Below are 20,667 nucleotides of genomic sequence, written 5' to 3'. Positions count from 1 at the left end.
CAAACTACAGGCATATTACTATAATAGTGGTATGGAAATAACAAAGTAATAACAGTATAATAAAATACGTTAATATGTTTTCATGTTTCTATGTTAATTTGTCATGAAATCGCCCCTCAGCTAAATGGATTGGGCTAATTAGGATATACACTACAGTTCAAAAGTTTGGGGTAACTTAGAAATGTCTTTGTTTTTGAAAGAAATGCTACATTTTTGTCCATTAAAATTACATCAAATTGATGAGAAATACAGTGTAGACATTGGTAATGTTGTAAATGACCATTGTAGCTGGAAACGGCTGATTTTTTATGGAATATCTATAGAGATCCATTATCAGCGACCATCACTCCTGTGTTCCAATGGCACGTTGTTTTAGCTAATCCAAGTTTATCATTTTAAAAGGCTAAGTGATCATTAGAAAACCCTTTTGCAATTGTGTTAACACAGCTGAAAACTGTTGTGCTGATTAAAGCTGCAATAAAACTGGTCTCCTTTAGACTAGTTGAGTATCTGGAGCATCAGCATTTGTGGGTTCGATTACAGGCTCAAAATGGCCAGAAACAAATAACTTTCTTCTGAAACTCGTCAGTCTATTCTTGTTCTGAGAAATTAAGGCTATTCCATGCGAGAAATTGCCAAGAAACTGAAGATCTCATACAACGCTGTGTACTACTCTCTTTACAGAACAGCGCAAACTGGCGCTAACCAGAATAGAAAAAGGAGTGGGAGGCCCCGGTGCACAACTGAGCAAGAGGACAAGTACATTAGAGTGTCTAGTTTGAGAAACAGACACCTCACAAGTCTTCAACTGGCAGCTTCATTAAATAGTAAAACTCTTAAGGATCCACCCCTTTAAAAATGTTTTTTTTTCTCCCTAAAATAACATACCCAAATCTAACTGCTTGTAGCTCAAGCCCTAAAGCAAGGATATGCCTATTCTTGCTACCATTTGAAAGGAAACACTTTGACGTTTGTGGAAATGTGAAAGGAATGTAGGAGAATATAACACAATAGATCTGGTAAAAGATAATACAAAGAAAAAGACAACCGTTCTTTTGTATTTTTTTTTCTACCATCATCTTTGAAATGCAAGAGAAAGGCCATAATGTATTATTCCAGTCCAGGTGCAATTTAGATTTTGGCCATTAGATGGCAGCAGTATGTGTGCAATGTTTTAGACTGATCCAATGAGCCATTGTATTTCTGTTCAAAATGTTGTATCAAGACTGCCCAAATGTGCCTAATTTGTTTATTTAATGACTTTTCATGTTCAAAATTGTACACTCTCCTCCAACAATAACATGGTAATATTTCACTGTAATAGCTACTGTAAATTGAACAGTGCAGTTAGATTAACAAGAATTTAAGCTTTCTGACAATATCAGATATGTCTATGTCCTGGGAAATGTTCTTGTTACTTACAACCTCATGCTAATTGCATTAGCCTACGTTAGCTCAACCGTCCCGTGGAAGGGACACCGATCCCGAAGAAGTGTTAAATAAGAATAAATTAAATGAAATAGCCGTTTGCTTAATCGGCTTAATCTACCAACCAATCATCTCCCACAACACCTTTCCCTCCCCGTACGCAAGCACACCACAAGCATAGAGCCATGCCTTGCAGTCATGTGATTCGCTAAAATTTAATTATGACAAATGGTTTACTCAGTAGGTCACTCCAATATAATTTTATGGTCACTAAGGACAACTTTGAATCCTTGATGTGCCAAGCTTATTTGCACTGTGCGTAATAGCCTTGGGACGAGGTACTGCAAGCCCTGAAATAACATATACGGTTTATAAGTCGAGGAGGTCTGTCCCTTCGTCCCTTAGAGGCAAACGGCTCAGCAAGGTGCTGTTTCAGAGATAGAGGAGTTCAGTGTGCAATAGACAGGACAGGGTTAGGAAAACATTTGGCTTACTCACTCTCAGTCAGTCAGGCAGACACTCAGTCAGTCACTCGATCATGCGCACACACACAGCCTCTTTAATGCATTCAATGATACTGGGACAGACAGAAAAAGTTACCATACATTTCTCTCATTGAACTGACTACCTGTCTACCACAGCATAATGGTTAAGAATCTACTACTCTAGGTCTTTACCTTCCTTCCCACACTGCCTTGCAGCAGATGTCTGGGTAGGAAATTGAATTGCAACTCCCAAGGGCCGGATGGCAAATTGGTGAAACAAACTTGTATTTATTTTTTCATCAGACTTTTTTAGATGTTGGTTAGAGAAAAGTTGCAAAATAGCAGGTTAAAGTTGTGTTCGTTGGGCACTTCCAGATTCTCCATTTCCCTGACAGCGGGGAAACTCAATTGTGGAATCAGATTCTGACATCCATTTCTCCAAAAAACTGTTGTTTAAGGGAGCCTTCTTCGTCTATCCTGTCCTGTAAGCACTAGCCACGTACACACTCAGAAGTGATATCTAGAAACCAAAAGGGTTCTTAGGCTGTCCCCATAGGAGAACCCTTTTAAAGAACACTTGTTGGTTCCAGGTAGAACCCTTTTGGTTCCAAGTAGAACCGTTTCCACTGAGGGTTCTACATTGAGCCCAAAATGGTTCAACCTGGAACTGTTCCTTCTGATGGTGGTGTGTGTTCATGTATAATTCAGAGGAGGGATCGAGGGCCATTAGAGTGTTAGATGAGAGAGAGAGAGAGAGAGAGAGAGAGAGAGAGAGAGAGAGAGAGAGAGAGAGAGAGAGAGAGAGAGAGAGAGAGAGAGAGAGAGAGAGAGAGAGAGAGAGAGAGAGAGAGAGAGAGAGAGAGAGAGAGAGAGAGAGAGAGAGAGAGAGAGAGATGTTATGCTCTCTGTCTTCCTTCGCCCTCTCTCCCTCCCTCCCTCCCTCTCTCTCTCTTTCTCTCTGGCATGATAGCCTTGACATCGAACTGGAGGTTGGATGGTATATTTTTCATCCCTCAATGACAGAATTAAAAACCAGGCATGAATAACGAATGCTGTTTCCAGAAAAAAACTTTTAGTATGCATTGACTAGGCCTCTACTGTTAGTATGGATTGACTAGGTGTCTACTGTTAGTATGGATTGACTAGGCGTCTACTGTTAGTATGGATTGACTAGGTGTCTACTGTTAGTATGGATTGACTAGGCGTCTACTGTTAGTATAGATTGACTAGGCGTCTACTGTTAGTATGGATTGACTAGGTGTCTACTGTTAGTATGGATTGACTAGGCGTCTACTGTTAGTATGGATTGACTAGGCGTCTACTGTTAGTATGGATTGACTAGGTGTCTACTGTTAGTATGGATTGACTAGGCGTCTACTGTTAGTATGGATTGACTAGGCCTCTACTGTTAGTATGGATTGACTAGGCGTCTACTGTTAGTATGGATTGACTAGGCGTCTACTGTTAGTATGGATTGACTAGGCGTCTACTGTTAGTATGGATTGACTAGGCGTCTACTGTTAGTATGGATTGACTAGGCGTCTACTGTTAGTATGGATTGACTAGGCGTCTACTGTTAGTATGGATTGACTAGGCCTCTAATGTTAGTATGGATTGACTAGGCCTCTACTGTTAGTATGGATTGACTAGGCGTCTACTGTTAGTATGGATTGACTAGGTGTCTACTGTTAGTATGGATTGACTAGGCGTCTACTGTTAGTATGGATTGACTAGGCGTCTATTGTCAGTATGCATTGACTAGGCCTCTAATGTTAGTATGGATTGACTAGGCCTCTACTGTTAGTATGGATTGACTAGGCGTCTACTGTTAGTATGCATTGACTAGGCCTCTAATGTTAGTATGGATTGACTAGGCGTCTACTGTTAGTATGGATTGACTAGGCGTCTACTGTTAGTATGGATTGACTAGGCGTCTACGGTTAGTATGGATTGACTAGGCGTCTACTGTTAGTATGGATTGACTAGGCGTCTAATGTTAGTATGGATTGACTAGGCGTCTAATGTTAGTATGGATTGACTAGGCGTCTACTGTTAGTATGGATTGACTAGGCGTCTACTGTTAGTATGGATTGACTAGGCGTCTACTGTTAGTATGGATTGACTAGGTGTCTACTGTTAGTATGGATTGACTAGGCGTCTACTGTTAGTATGGATTGACTAGGCGTCTACTGTTAGTATGGATTGACTAGGCGTCTACTGTTAGTATGGATTGACTAGGTGTCTACTGTTAGTATGGATTGACTAGGCGTCTACTGTTAGTATGGATTGACCAGGTGTCTACTGTTAGTATGGATTGACTAGGCGTCTACTGTTAGTATGGATTGACCAGGTGTCTACTGTTAGTATGGATTGACTAGGTGTCTACTGTTAGTATGGATTGACTAGCCGTCTACGGTTAGTATGGATTTACTAGGCGTCTACTGTTAGTATAGATTGACTAGGCGTCTACTGTTAGTATGGATTGACTAGCCGTCTACGGTTAGTATGGATTTACTAGGCGTCTACTGTTAGTATAGATTGACTAGGCGTCTACTGTTAGTATGGATTGACCAGGTGTCTACTGTTAGTATGGATTGACTAGGCGTCTACTGTTAGTATGGATTGACTAGGCGTCTACTGTTAGTATGGATTGACTAGGTGTCTACTGTTAGTATGGATTGACTAGGCGTCTACTGTTAGTATGGATTGACCAGGTGTCTACTGTTAGTATGGATTGACTAGGTGTCTACTGTTAGTATGGATTGACTAGGCGTCTACTGTTAGTATGGATTGACTAGGCGTCTACTGTTAGTATGGATTGACTAGGCCTCTACTGTTAGTATGGATTGACTAGGTGTCTACTGTTAGTATGGATTGACTAGGCGTCTACGGTTAGTATGGATTGACTAGGCGTCTACTGTTAGTATGGATTGACTAGCCGTCTAAGGTTAGTATGGATTGACTAGGTGTCTACGGTTAGTATGGATTGACTAGCCGTCTACGGTTAGTATGGATTGACTAGCCGTCTAAGGTTAGTATGGATTGACTAGGTGTCTACTGTTAGTATGGATTGACTAGGCCTCTACTGTTAGTATGGATTGACTAGGCGTCTACTGTTAGTATGGATTGACTAGGCGTCTACTGTTAGTATGGATTGACTAGGCCTCTACTGTTAGTATGGATTGACCAGGTGTCTACTGTTAGTATGGATTGACTAGGCGTCTACTGTTAGTATGGATTGACCAGGTGTCTACTGTTAGTATGGATTGACTAGGCCTCTACTGTTAGTATGGATTGACTAGGCCTCTACTGTTAGTATGGATTGACTAGGCGTCTACTGTTAGTATGGATTGACCAGGTGTCTACTGTTAGTATGGATTGACTAGGCCTCTACTGTTAGTATGGATTGACTAGGCGTCTACTGTTAGTATGGATTGACTAGGCGTCTACTGTTAGTATGGATTGACTAGGCGTCTACTGTTAGTATGGATTGACCAGGTGTCTACTGTTAGTATGGATTGACTAGGCGTCTACTGTTAGTATGGATTGACTAGGCGTCTACTGTTAGTATGGATTGACTAGGCGTCTACTGTTAGTATGGATTGACTAGGCGTCTACTGTTAGTATGCATTGACTAGGCCTCTAATGTTAGTATGGATTGACTAGGCCTCTACTGTTAGTATGGATTGACTAGGCGTCTACTGTTAGTATGCATTGACTAGGCCTCTAATGTTAGTATGGATTGACTAGGCGTCTACTGTTAGTATGGATTGACTAGGCGTCTACTGTTAGTATGGATTGACTAGGCGTCTACGGTTAGTATGGATTGACTAGGCGTCTACTGTTAGTATGGATTGACTAGGCGTCTACTGTTAGTATGGATTGACTAGGTGTCTACTGTTAGTATGGATTGACTAGCCGTCTAAGGTTAGTATGGATTGACTAGGCGTCTACTGTTAGTATGGATTGACTAGGCGTCTACTGTTAGTATGGATTGACCAGGCCTCTACTGTTAGTATGCATTGACTAGGCGTCTACTGTTAGTATGGATTGACCAGGCGTCAACTGTTAGTATGCATTGACTAGGCGTCTACTGTTAGTATGGATTGACTAGCCGTCTAAGGTTAGTATGGATTGACTAGGCGTCTACTGTTAGTATGGATTGACTAGGCGTCTACTGTTAGTATGGATTGACTAGGCGTCTAGTTTGACAAACTTTGTCTTCTTTGTCCTCTCGGCCTCATCCTCTCGTTCTCTTTCTTCCCCTGACCTACTTTGGGCAGCTTGTAATATTGCTCAGGCTCTATTCCTTTGTCCCTCAGTGTGCTGGAGAAGACTGGGATCTTTCAAGTCTCTCCTGTCTTATCCTAGCGGCTGGAGAAGTCCATGCCAGTGAAAGACGCTGGATGGATCCCACCTCCCTTGCCCGGCCCAATTGCTCCCAATATGTCCTGTGGAATTGTATTCTGGGGGGTTAAGGAGCTTATTTGTCTTGGAAAGGGCTAAGCAGTGATTCGCCATGGGAGCGGGGGAGGGCAGTGTAAAACCTTTCAGTGCAGAGTATCTCATTAAATCTGAACTCTGTGTTTGTTACCTCTTGGAACACAGAGGGGGGAAATTTCCTCACAGCCCCACATAACTCACTGCTTCCCCAAATCAGACTGGAGTAGTGGTTTACCAGGCGGCTGGATGATTTGGGGAAGCAGTGAGTTATGTAGGGCTGTGAGGAAATTTCCCCCCTCCAGCCGCCTGGTAAACCACTACTCCAGTCTGATAACTCACAATCACCAGTCCCACAAGGACGTATGCTTCTCGTCAACATTTAGATAGGAGAGAACATTTCTTACAATGTCATCCTTCATTTTATAGAATGCAGCAGAACATATTCCCCAACTATTGTGCATTGTTAATGTCCCTTTGATTATTTTGTTCAATACCGTCCCTGGTCATCCCGCAACCAAAAAAAAGAGGCAGAAATTATATTTCTGTGTAAGGCATTCAATGTCACACTCCCTTACAGCACACGGCTAGGCTATATGTCCCACTAATCCACTCTAGAGGGAGTAACAGTGAATCCTGCTGTCTGTTCGTGAATCCACCATGAACTACTGCTTTTGGATAAACTGGTTTAAATACTTTACATTTCTCTGTAATAGAACAATGAGAATCACAATAGGAGCCATCATTCACATGCTTTGCAGGTATAAACGACGAGGCACCCACAGTTTCTCTGCTCTGCATAATGCTCTGTGATCCATCATGCATGAAGAGTAAAACAAGAACAATTAAGTAGTCATTTCACCTTCCCCTATAACCATATTCAGGGAAAGTTAAAATAGAAATCACAGTGGAAAACAGTTACACTTAAGTCAATGCCTCGGCAACTCTTTAACTCGTTTAACTGCATCAAGACGAGGGGAAATGTTGTCTATCTCTGTAACTACTAGCTAACAGGGTAATATAATGTGGTAGTTACATTTGTTGTAGCTGTGTAACTACTAGCTAACAGGGTAATATAATGTTGTGTTTACATTGTTGTAGCTCTCTAACTGCTAGCTAACAGGGTAATATCATGTTGTGTTTACATTGTTGTAGCTCTCTAACTGCTAGCTAACAGGGTAATATCATGTTGTGTTTATATTGTTGTATGTCTCTAACTGCTAGCTAACAGGGTAATATCATGTTGTGTTTATATTGTTGTATGTCTCTAACTGCTAGCTAACAGGCTAATATCATGTTGTGCTTACATTGTTGTAGCTCTCTAACTGCTACCTAACAGGGTAATATAATGTTGTGTTTACATTGTTGTAGCTCTCTAACTGCTAGCTAACGGGGTAATATCATGTTGTGTTTATGTTGTTGAATATCTCTAACTACTAGCTAACAGGGTAATATCATGTTGTGTTTATATTGTTGTATGTCTCTAACTGCTAGCTAACAGGCTAATATCATGTTGTGTTTACGTTGTTGTATGTCTCTAACTGCTAGCTAACAGGGTAATATCATGTTGTGTTTATGTTGTTGTATGTCTCTCCGGAGACATTAAACACTAATTAGAACAAATGTGGTGTCCCAATGTGTTCCGATGCTTCTACCTCTGATCTACCTTCCATCAGCTAATAAACAGCTGAGCCAGTTGCTGCTCACCAGAAAGCAATCTTAGTATCTTTGCTAATTAAGGAAGCTGACGGCTGTAGAACACTTAAAGATCATTAAAGGTAGACTAGTACTAACTGGAGGATAGGGGATTCATCCCAAACGGCACGTTATTCATCCTATGGGCCCTCATCAAAAGTAGTGCAATACAAAGGGAATAGGGTACCATTGGGAATGCAAGCAACATGTACGGCGCATCTCTTTCGTATTTCAGTTAGTAGAAAAAGGGTGTTGTAAATGTGTTCAGTACTGTGGCAGTTAGTAGAAACAGGGTGTTGTAAATGTGTTCAGTACTGTGGCAGTTAGTAGAAACAGGGTGTTGTAAATGTGTTCAGTACTGTGGCAGTTAGTAGAAACAGGGTGTTGTAAATGTGTTCAGTACTGTGGCAGTTAGTAGAAACAGGGTGTTGTAAATGTGTTCAGTACTGTGGCAGTTAGTAGAAACAGGGTGTTGTAAATGTGTTCAGTACTGGGGCAGTTGGGGCAGTAGAAATATTAGTACTGGGGCAGTAGAAATATTATTTCCTGAAAAGCAGTTCCACTATCAAGAGTTGTCAAAGGAATTGGTTAGGAAAGGAACCATTTAGGCTGGCATATTCTTGGCTCAAAGCAGAAATAACTAAATGTGATTCTCCCTAAAGCAGCTGTAGGTTTTTTAAAGAAGTGAATTGTAGTGATGCTGATTGATTGCAAGGCCATGTTTTGCCGTGAGTACAATTCATTTTCAGTTTGGTGATTCATATTACAAAATTCAATTAATTTATATCAGCCTAGCGTGTCAGCGCCTACAGTAGCTGACATAAACTATCAGAATTTACATCACACGTCCAATATCTTTTTGGAATGTGTAACAGTGGTGAGACATTAACTATGTATTATGGACGTGACTATGTATATTTCATTTCAGTCAAACTGAATCCTGAACTATCCTGCTCTATCAATGATTCTGTCCAGATTCACACTGTATTAATTTGACAATACTGACTAAATAATAAAACAAACTGTAGCCACATACCAAAGACACACACAATAACATTATAAAGCACATGTAAACCCAGTGGCAGAAAAAGGCTCCATTAGGTTGGAACCTCATTGTGAAAGAACAAAACTAACTAGCTAAGGTAACCTGTAGTCAGAGCAATTGTCTGCTTTGTACCGTGAATACTTAGAATAGCAAAGTATTCATCAATTTTGTTGAAAAAGACAAAAAAATGTTGCCTTCATCAAAGCACATTGTGAGAGCTTACCTACTTGGTCTCTGACGGAAACGTGGACACCATAACAATATGCAGAGGGAACATCGTGGACACCATAACAACGTGCAGAGGGAACATCGTGGACACCATAACAACGTGCAGAGGGAACATCGTGGACACCATAACAACGTGCAGAGGGAACATCGTGGACACCATAACAACGTGCAGAGGGAACATCGTGGACACCATAACAATATGCAGAGGGAACATCGTGGACACCATAACAACGTGCAGAGGGAACATCGTGGACACCATAACAACGTGCAGAGGGAAGATCATGGACACCATAACAATATGCAGAGGGAGGATCATGGACACCATAACAACGTGCAGAGGGAACATCGTGGACACCATAACAACGTGCAGAGGGAAGATCATGGACACCATAACAATATGCAGAGGGAACATCGTGGACACCATAACAACGTGCAGAGGGAACATCGTGGACACCATAACAACGTGCAGAGGGAACATCGTATGTGCAGGAGTTCGCTTTTCTAAAATGAACATGAAAAAAAACAGTCATGTAAGATTCACATGTGCACATAGTCCGAGCCTTACCTGCCCTGCACCTTGATATCAGAGATGGCGTAGAAGTATCTGGACAGGTTGTTCTCATCCACCATGGTGGCCCCGGTGGCCGGTCGGAGGAGCCGGACCCTCAGGTCTGTAATGGTGAAGAAGTCCCTCAGGTTCTTGGTAGTGTCTAACTGACCGTAGAGGGATGCCATGTTGTGGAGGTGTGGCCCGGCGAACAGTGCGAAACGGTCCTTGATCTCGAAGCGGACGGTTTTAGCGTTCTTCCACACGTAGCCCCTGGAGTATTCCTCGGTACAGATGATGTCTAGAAGGGTGTGCTGGGTCAGGTCCTGGACAGTCTTGTGCTCCATGGTGAAGGCGTCTAGACAGTCTGTGGCGTAGAACTGGTAGGGTTGCCAGGTCTTACCGTAGTCCAGCGACTTCTCCAAAACCATCTGTTCCGGACGTCCGGACTCGAAGGTGACAACGATGTCGTCGGTCAGCTCAATGGTTTTGCTCCAGGACAGTGTGATGTTGACCAGGAGGGCCTTGGGATACTTCTTCCAGGAACTGGACTGCCAGAAGGTTGTGGGGTTGCGACCCTCAAAATCGAACATGAGCTCCGGAGGGTGGGCCAGGTCCTCGTTTTGGGCGTCGCATTCGTTGTTACACATGTAAGGATTCTCCTACAAGACAGCAAATAATAGAGAAAGAGAAAGGTAGAGATTTAGGAATCTTAACGGTAAACAATAATACAGGTACCAAAAACTCATTTTTATTAGCCTTGAGTCCTCTATGTAGCCAAGAGTAGGTTAAAAAATATATACTTGTAAGGATATACTCCCTGTAGCATACAGCACAGATGCCTAGTACGACTATGGCACGGATCATTGTGTAATAGTAATTGATGTGCTTGTGGGGTCCAGGGTTGTTTTTTTAATTTTTTCCCCTTTATTTAACCAGGTAGGCTAGTTGAGAACAAGTTCTCATTTGCAACTGTGACCTGGCCAAGATAAAGCATAGCAATTCGACACATATAACAACACAGAGTTACACATGGAATAAACAAAACATAGTCAATAATGCAGTAGAACAAAAGAAAACAAAAAGTCTATATACAGTGAGTGCAAATGAGGTAAAATAAGGGAGTTAATTAAGGCAATAAATAGGCCATGGTGGCAAAGTAATTACAATATAGAAATTAAACACTGGGATGGTAGATGTGCAGAAGATGAATGTGCAAGTAGAGATACAGGGGTGCAAAGAAGCAAGATGAATAAATAAATGCTGTATGGGGATGAGGTAGGTAGATAGATGGGCTGTTTACAGATGGGCTATGCACAGGTGCAGTGATCTGTGAGCTGCTCTGACAGCTGGTGCTTAAAGCTAGTGACGGAGATATGAGTCTCCAGCTTCAGAGATTTTTGCAGTTCGTTCCAGTCATTGGCAGCAGAGAACTGGAAGGAAAGACGACCCAAGGAGGAATTGGCTTTGGGGGTGACCAGTGAGATATACCTGCTGGAGCGCGTGCTACGAGTGGGTGTTGATATGGTGACCAGTGAGCTGAGATAAGGCGGGGCTTTACCTAGCAGAGACTTGTAGATAACCTGTAGCCAGTGGGTTTGGCAACGAGTATGAAGCGAGGGCCAACCAACGAGAGCGTACAGGTCGCAATGGTGGGTAGTGTATGGGGCTTTGGTGACAAAACGGATGGCACTGTGATAGACTGCATCCAGTTTGTTGAGTAGAGTGTTGGAGGCTATTTTATAGATGACATTTCCGAAGTCGAGGATCGGTAGGATGGTCAGTTTTACGAGGGTATGTTTGGGAGCATGAGTGAAGGATGCTTTGTTGCGAAATAGGAAGCCGATTCTAGATTTAATTTTGGATTGGAGATGCTTAATGTGAGTCAGGACAGTTTACAGTCTAACCAGATACCTAGGTATTTGTAGTTGTCCACGTATTCTAAGTCAGAGCCGTCCAGAGTAGTGATGTTGGACGGGCGATCAGGTGCGGGCAGTGATCGGTTGAATAGCATGCATTTAATAGCATGCGTTTAAGAGCAGTTGGAGGCCACGGAAGGAGAGTTGTATGGTATTGAAGCTTGTCTGGAGGTTAGTTAACACAGTGTCCAAAGAGTGGCCAGAAGTATACAGAATGGTGTCGTCTGCATAGAGGTGTATCAGAGAATCACCAGCAGCAAGAGCAACATCATTGATGTATACAGAGAAGAGAGTCGGCCCAAGGATTGAACCCTGTGGCACCCCCATTGTGACTGCCAGAGGTCCGGACAACAGGCCCTCCGATTTGACACACTGAACTCTATCAGAGAAGTAGTTGGTAAACCAGGCGAGGCAATCATTTGAGAAACCAAGGCTGTCGAGTCTGCCAATAAGAATGTGGTGATTCTAGCTGTGGTAATGAGTGAGTGGCTAGTCCATTAGAAAACACCTATAGACAGATTCATTTTTCATGGGGACGTTTCAGAGAAGTCCACCTCCACCTCTGACTTACAACCAACCTCTTCAGAGAAGACCACCTCCAACTTACACCATATCTCTTCAAAAGAAATCCACCTCCAACTTACAACATACCTCTTCAGAGAAGTCCCTCTCCACCTACGACTTACAACATACCTCTTCAGAGAAGTCCCTCTCCACCTACGACTTACAACATACCACTTCAGAGAAGTCCCCCTCCACCTATGACTTACAACATACCACTTCAGAGAAGTCCCCCTCCACCTACGACTACGTCTTCTCATAGCCACACTGCAAGAACCAACGTCAGACAGGGTCTAGCATTTGTATCTTATATCATACTCACTGTATCATTTTTTAAATACTTATCTCTAGATCTTTGCTCTATTGCTCACGCCATTATAAACAGCGGTAAAGTCCTGAGGGGTAGATAGAGAATAGTCAGGAATACCTTGTGCCTAATGTGTTCGTTAGTAGCAAGTATAAAGTGAAGTTCAGTCTAACAAGGGGAGAATAAACCACTATCTTTCCACAGTCATTTTTTTTTGCACAAAGGGAAAGGTGGAGACCTAGTCAGTTGTACAACTGAATGCATTCAACTGAAATGTGTCTTCCGCATTTAACCCAATCCCTCTGAATCAGAGAGTTGCGGGGGCCTGCCAAAATCAAAATCCACGTCTTCGGCGCCTGGGGAACAGTGGTTAACTGCCTTGCTCAGGGGCAGAACGACAGATTTTTACCTTGTCAGCTCAGGGATTTGATCCAGCAACCTTTCAGTTACTGGCCCAACAATCTAACCACTAGGCTACCTGCCTGGCTCCATCTGAATTTCATGTCTGGATAACTCAATAAAATTTCAAATCAAATGTATTTATATAGCCCTTCTTATATCAGCTGATACCTCAAAGTGCTGTACAGAAACCCAGCCTAAAACCCCAAACAGCAAGCAATGCAGGTGTAGAAGCAGTGGCTAGGAAAAACTCCCCAGAAAGACCAAAACCTAGGATGAAACCTAGAGAGGAACCAGGCTATGAGGGGTGGCCAGTCCTCTTCTGGCTGTGCCGGGTGGAGATTATAACAGAACATGGCCAAGATGTTCAAATGTTCATAAATTACCAGAATGGTCAAATAATAATAATAACAGTAGTTGTCGAGAGTGCAACAGGTCAGCACCTCAGGAGTAAATGTCAGTTGGCTTTTCATAGCCGATCATTGAGAGTATCTCTACCACTCCTGCTGTCTCTAGAGAGTTGAAAACAGCAGGTCTGGGACAGGTAGCACGTCCAGTGAACAAGAGGTGAGGTGTGTCTCAAGAGGTGTGTCTTTTTTCAATTCTGACATTGACGGAAGACAAATATACCATCCAACCTCAAGTTCAAAGTCAAGGCTATCACCCTGAGAGAGGGAGAGCATAACATAAAAGATAGCAGTAGTAGTAGTCGCAGCAGTAGCTATAGCAGTAGTCGCAGCAGTAGCTACAGCAGTAGCAGCAGCGGTAGCAACAGCAGTATCTATAGCAGTAGCTATAGCAGTAGTAGTAGTCGAAGCGGTAGCTATAGCAGTAGTAGCAGCAGTAGCAACAGCAGTAGTAGCAGCGGTAGCAACAGCAGTAGTCGCAGCAGAACTATAGCAGTAGTAGCAGCGGTAGCTATAGCAGTAGTAGCAGCAGTAGCTAAAGCCGTAGTAGTAGTAGCAGCAGTAGCAACATCGGTAGTCGCAGCAGTAGCTATAGTAGTAGTAGCAGCAGTAGCTATAGCAGAAGTCGCAGCAGTAGCTATAGCAGTAGTCGCAGCAGTAGCAAAATCGGTAGTCACATCAGTAGCTATAGTAGTAGTCGCAGCAGTAGCTATGGTAGTAGTCGCAGCAGTAGCTATAGCAGAAGTCGCAGCAGTAGCTATAGCAGTAGTCGCAGCAGTAGCTATGGTAGTAGTCGCAGCAGTAGCTATAGCAGAAGTCGCAGCAGTAGCTATAGCAGTAGTCGCAGCAGTAGCAAAATCGGTAGTCACATCAGTAGCTATAGCAGAATCAGCAGCAGTAGCTATAGCAGTAGTCACAGCAGTAACTATAGCAGTGGTAGCCGTAGCTGCAGCAGTAGCTATAGCAGTAGTCACAGCAGTAGCTATAGCAGTGGTAGCTGCAGCAGTAGCTATAGCAGTAGTCACAGCAGTAGCTATAGCAGTAGTAGCAGCAGTAGCTATAGCAGTGGTAGCAGCAGTAGCAAAATCGGTAGTCACATCAGTAGCTATAGCAGAATCAGCAGCAGTAGCTATAGCAGTAGTCACAGCAGTAACTATAGCAGTGGTAGCCGTAGCTGCAGCAGTAGCTATAGCAGTAGTCACAGCAGTAGCTATAGCAGTGGTAGCCGTAGCTGCAGCAGTAGCTATAGCAGTAGTCACAGCAGTAGCTATAGCAGTAGTAGCAGAAGTAGCTATAGCAGTGGTAGCAGCAGTAGCTATAGCAGTGGTAGCCGTAGCTGCAGCAGTAGCTATAGCAGTAGTCGCAGCAGTAGCTATAGCAGTAGTCACAGCAGTAGCTATAGCAGTAGTAGCAGCAGTAGCTATAGCAGTGGTAGCAGTAGTAGCTATAGCCGTAGCTGCAGCAGTAGCTATAGAAGTAGTCACAACAGTAGCTATAGCAGTGGTAGCAGTAGTCGCAGCAATAGCAACATCGGTAGTCACAGCAGTAGGTATAAATCAATTCAATTTTTATTTGTCACATACACATGGTTAGCAGATGTTAATGCGAGTGTAGCGAAATGCTTGTGCTTCTAATTTCGACAATGCAGTAATAACCAACGAGTAATCTAACCTAACAATTTTACAATAGCAGTAGTAGCAGCGGTAGCCGCAGCTATAGCAGAAGCAGCAGTAGCTATAGTAGTAGTAGCAATAGCTATAGTAGTAGTCGCAGCAGTAGCTAAAGCAGTAGTAGCAGTGGTAGCTATAGCAGGAGTAGTAGTCACAGCAGTAGCTATAGCAGTAGTAGTAGTAGCTATAGCAGTAGTAGCAGTAGTAGCTATAGTAGTAGTAGTTATAGTAGTAGTAGCAGCGGTAGCTATAGCAGTAGAAGAAGTAGCTATAGCAGTAGTAGCAGTAGTAGCTACAGCAGTAGTAGCAGTAGCTATAGTAGTAGTAGAAGTAGCTATAGTAGTAGTCACAGCAGTAGCTATAGCAGTAGTAGCAGGGGTAGCTATAGCAGTAGTAGCAGCGGTAGCTATAGCAGTAGTAGTAGTCGCAGCAGTAGCTATAGCAGTAGTAGTAGTAGCTATAGCAGTAGTAGAAGTAGTAGCTATAGTAGTAGTAGCTATAGTAGTAGTAGCAGCGGTAGCTATAGCAGTAGCAGAAGTAGCTATAGCAGTAGTAGCAGCAGTAGCTATAGCAGTAGTAGCAGTGGTAGCTATAGCAGTAGTAGCAGTGGTAGCTATAGCAGTAGTCGCAGCAGTAGCTATAGCAGTAGTAGTAGTAGCAGCAGTAGCTATAGCAGTAGTCGCAGCAGTAGCTATAGCAGTAGTAGCAGTGGTAGCTATAGCAGTAGTAGCAGTAGTAGCTATAGCAGTAGTCGCAGCAGTAGCTATAGCAGTAGTAGTAGCAGTAGCTATAGCAGTAGTCGCAGCAGTAGTAGTAGTAGTAGTAGTCGCAGCAGTAACTATAGTAGTAGTAGTAGTAGCAGTAGCTATAGCAGTGGTAGCCGTAGTTGCAGCAGTAGCTATAGCAGTAGTCGCAGCAGTAGCTACAGCAGTAGTAGTAGCAGTAGCTATAGCAGTAGTAGCAGTAGTAGTAGTAGTAGTAGTAGTAGCAGCAGTAGCTATAGCAGTAGTGGCAGTAGTAGTAGTAGTAGAAGCAGTAGCTATAGCAGTAGTCGCAGCAGTAGCTATAGCAGTAGTGGCAGTACTGCTATAGCGACGTCTGTCACTTCCGGGTTGGAGCGAGCGGTCGCATTCGCACTTTGGTCCGCAGGTAGTATAACTTTTCATTACATTTCATTACATTTCATTATAGTACAACGGTTTGATTTGTCTAATCTTAGCAATTTCTTCTTAGCTAGCTACATAGCCGTCTTTGTATCAAAGATAATTGCGTAATTATCGTATTCCGTCGTCCTAACGTAGTCTACACTGCTATCTGCCCAGCAGCTAGCCAGCTAGCAAACGTCTACCGAAAAGCAGCACTGTAGAAACTATTACACTCAACTGAACGACTTGATTAGTGTAGTGTTAGCTAGCTACATAGTTGTCTTTGCTGTCTTCGTATCCAAGATAATTGTGTAGTTTAGAGTGTGTAGTTTTAGAGTGATTATCTTAATTTACCGAGGTTAGCTAGCCAGCTATTTGTCGTCCTTAACGTAGGAGACACTGCTAGCTAGCCAACAGCTAGCCAACGTCTACCGAATAGAACTTCCGCACTCAACAACCCGGTCGCATTCCGCTTCGCTCCACAGGTAGTATCACATTTTCATTTCATTTCATTACAGTACAACGGTTTGATTTGTTTGATCGTAGCTAGCTACATAGCTAGCTACATAGCCGTCTTTGTATCAAAGATAATTGTGTAGTCTAGAGCGATTTTCTAGGTTAGCTAGCCAGCTATTGTCGTTCTTTTAACGCAACGTAACGTAATCAACACTGCTAGCTAGCCAGCTAGCCCCCGAATAGCAGCACTGTAGAAACTATTACACTCAACGGAACGACTTGATTAGTGTAGTGTCAACAACGCAGCCACTGCCAGCTAGCCTACAAAGTCAACAACGCAGCCACTGCCAGCTAGCCTACTTCAGCAGTACTGTATCATTTTAATCATTTTAGTCAATAAGATTCTTGCTACGTAAGCTTAACTTTCTGAACATTCGAGACGTGTAGTCCACTTGTCATTCCAATCTCCTTTGCATTAGCGTAGCCTCTTCTGTAGCCTGTCAACTATGTGTCTGTCTATCCCTGTTCTCTCCTCTCTGCACAGACCATACAAACGCTCCACACCGCGTGGCCGCGGCCACCCTAATCTGGTGGTCCCAGCGCGCACGACCCACGTGGAGTTCCAGGTCTCCGGTAGCCTCTGGAACTGCCGATCTGCGGCCAACAAGGCAGAGTTCATCTCAGCCTATGCCTCCCTCCAGTCCCTCGACTTCTTGGCACTGACGGAAACATGGATCACCACAGATAACACTGCTACTCCTACTGCTCTCTCTTCGTCCGCCCACGTGTTCTCGCACACCCAGAGAGCTTCTGGTCAGCGGGGTGGTGGCACCGGGATCCTCATCTCTCCCAAGTGGTCATTCTCTCTTTCTCCCCTTACCCATCTGTCTATCGCCTCCTTTGAATTCCATGCTGTCACAGTTACCAGCCCTTTCAAGCTTAACATCCTTATCATTTATCGCCCTCCAGGTTCCCTCGGAGAGTTCATCAATGAGCTTGATGCCTTGATAAGCTCCTTTCCTGAGGACGGCTAACCTCTCACAGTTCTGGGCGACTTTAACCTCCCCACGTCTACCTTTGACTCATTCCTCTCTGCCTCCTTCTTTCCACTCCTCTCCTCTTTTGACCTCACCCTCTCACCTTCCCCCCCTACTCACAAGGCAGGCAATACGCTCGACCTCATCTTTACTAGATGCTGTTCTTCCACTAACCTCATTGCAACTCCCCTCCAAGTCTCCGACCACTACCTTGTATCCTTTTCCCTCTCGCTCTCATCCAACACTTCCCACACTGCCCCTACTCGGATGGTATCGCGCCGTTCCAACCTTCGCTCTCTCTCCCCCGCTACTCTCTCCTCTTCCATCCTATCATCTCTTCCCTCTGCTCAAACCTTCTCCAACCTATCTCCTGATTCTGCCTCCTCAACCCTCCTCTCCTCCCTTTCTGCATCCTTTGACTCTCTCTGTCCCCTATCCTCCAGGCCGGCTCGGTCCTCCCCTCCCGCTCCGTGGCTCGACGACTCATTGCGAGCTCACAGAACAGGGCTCCGGGCAGCCGAGCGGAAATGGAGGAAAACTCGCCTCCCTGCGGACCTGGCATCCTTTCACTCCCTCCTCTCTACATTTTCCTCTTCTGTCTCTGCTGCTAAAGCCACTTTCTACCACTCTAAATTCCAAGCATCTGCCTCTAACCCTAGGAAGCTCTTTGCCACCTTCTCCTCCCTCCTGAATCCTCCTCCCCCTCCCCCCCTCCTCCCTCTCTGCAGATGACTTCGTCAACCATTTTGAAAAGAAGGTCGACGACATCCGATCCTCGTTTGCTAAGTCAAACGACACCGCTGGTTCTGCTCACACTGCCCTACCCTGTGCTCTGACCTCTTTCTCCCCTCTCTCTCCAGATGAAATCTCGCGTCTTGTGACGGCCGGCCGCCCAACAACCTGCCCGCTTGACCCTATCCCCTCCTCTCTTCTCCAGACCATTTCCGGAGACCTTCTCCCTTACCTCACCTCGCTCATCAACTCATCCCTGACCGCTGGCTACGTCCCTTCCGTCTTCAAGAGAGCGAGAGTCGCACCCCTTCTGAAAAAACCTACACTCGATCCCTCCGATGTCAACAACTACAGACCAGTATCCCTTCTTTCTTTTCTCTCCAAAACTCTTGAACGTGCCGTCCTTGGCCAGCTCTCCCGCTATCTCTCTCAGAATGACCTTCTTGATCCAAATCAGTCAGGTTTCAAGACTAGTCATTCAACTGAGACTGCTCTTCTCTGTATCACGGAGGCGCTCCGCACTGCTAAAGCTAACTCTCTCTCCTCTGCTCTCATCCTTCTAGACCTATCGGCTGCCTTCGATACTGTGAACCATCAGATCCTCCTCTCCACCCTCTCCGAGTTGGGCATCTCCGGCGCGGCCCACGCTTGGATTGCGTCCTACCTGACAGGTCGCTCCTACCAGGTGGCGTGGCGAGAATCTGTCTCCTCACCACGTGCTCTCACCACTGGTGTCCCCCAGGGCTCTGTTCTAGGCCCTCTCCTATTCTCGCTATACACCAAGTCACTTGGCTCTGTCATAACCTCACATGGTCTCTCCTATCATTGCTATGCAGACGACACACAACTAATCTTCTCCTTTCCCCCTTCTGATGACCAGGTGGCGAATCGCATCTCTGCATGTCTGGCAGACATATCAGTGTGGATGACGGATCACCACCTCAAGCTGAACCTCGGCAAGACGGAGCTGCTCTTCCTCCCGGGGAAGGACTGCCCGTTCCATGATCTCGCCATCACGGTTGACAACTCCATTGTGTCCTCCTCCCAGAGCGCTAAGAACCTTGGCGTGATCCTGGACAACACCCTGTCGTTCTCAACTAACATCAAGGCGGTGGCCCGTTCCTGTAGGTTCATGCTCTACAACATCCGCAGAGTACGACCCTGCCTCACACAGGAAGCGGCGCAGGTCCTAATCCAGGCACTTGTCATCTCCCGTCTGGATTACTGCAACTCGCTGTTGGCTGGGCTCCCTGCCTGTGCCATTAAACCCCTACAACTCATCCAGAACGCCGCAGCCCGTCTGGTGTTCAACCTTCCCAAGTTCTCTCACGTCACCCCGCTCCTCCGCTCTCTCCACTGGCTTCCAGTTGAAGCTCGCATCCGCTACAAGACCATGGTGCTTGCCTACGGAGCTGTGAGGGGAACGGCACCTCAGTACCTCCAGGCTCTGATCAGGCCCTACACCCAAACAAGGGCACTGCGTTCATCCACCTCTGGCCTGCTCGCCTCCCTACCACTGAGGAAGTACAGTTCCCGCTCAGCCCAGTCAAAACTGTTCGCTGCTCTGGCCCCCCAATGGTGGAACAAACTCCCTCACGACGCCAGGACAGCGGAGTCAATCACCACCTTCCGGAGACACCTGAAACCCCACCTCTTTAAGGAATACCTAGGATAGGATAAAGTAATCCTTCTCACCACCCCCCCCCCCCCTTAAAAGATTTAGATGCACTATTGTAAAGTGGCTGTTCCACTGGATGTCATAAGGTGAATGCACCAATTTGTAAGTCGCTCTGGATAAGAGCGTCTGCTAAATGACTTAAATGTAAATGTAAATGTAGTAGCTACAGCAGTAGTAGTAGCAGTAGCTATAGCAGTAGTAGCAGTAGTAGTAGTAGTAGTAGTAGCAGCAGTAGCTATAGCAGTAGTGGCAGTAGTAGTAGTAGTAGAAGCAGTAGCTATAGCAGTAGTCGCAGCAGTAGCTATAGCAGTAGTGGCAGTAGTAGTAGTAGTAGCAGCAGCAGTAGCTACAGCAGTAGTAGTAGCAGTAGCTATAGCAGTAGTAGCAGTAGTAGTAGTAGTAGCAGCAGTAGCTATAGCAGTAGTGGCAGTAGTAGTAGTAGCAGCGGTAGCTATAGCAGTAGTGGTAGTAGTAGTAGTAGTAGCGGT

General features: G+C 44.7%; 1 protein-coding gene across 2 annotated transcripts in view; it reads right to left on the bottom strand.

Moving 5' to 3' along the window:
* Positions 1-20,667, bottom strand: part of LOC139531499 (netrin-G1-like) — a 273,240-nt gene that overhangs the window by 136,185 nt on the left and 116,388 nt on the right. For both annotated transcript variants that reach the window (XM_071327993.1, XM_071327992.1), the window contains exon 3: positions 9,887-10,530. In XM_071327993.1, coding sequence (XP_071184094.1) covers positions 9,887-10,530 — 644 coding nt within the window. The remainder of the gene's footprint in view (positions 1-9,886; positions 10,531-20,667) is intronic.

Source organism: Salvelinus alpinus, chromosome 10, assembly GCF_045679555.1.
Source record: "Salvelinus alpinus chromosome 10, SLU_Salpinus.1, whole genome shotgun sequence".
Lineage (NCBI taxonomy): Eukaryota > Metazoa > Chordata > Actinopteri > Salmoniformes > Salmonidae > Salvelinus > Salvelinus alpinus.
Note: the sequence above shows the minus strand (reverse complement) of the source record. Positions and strands in the feature narration are given on the sequence as shown.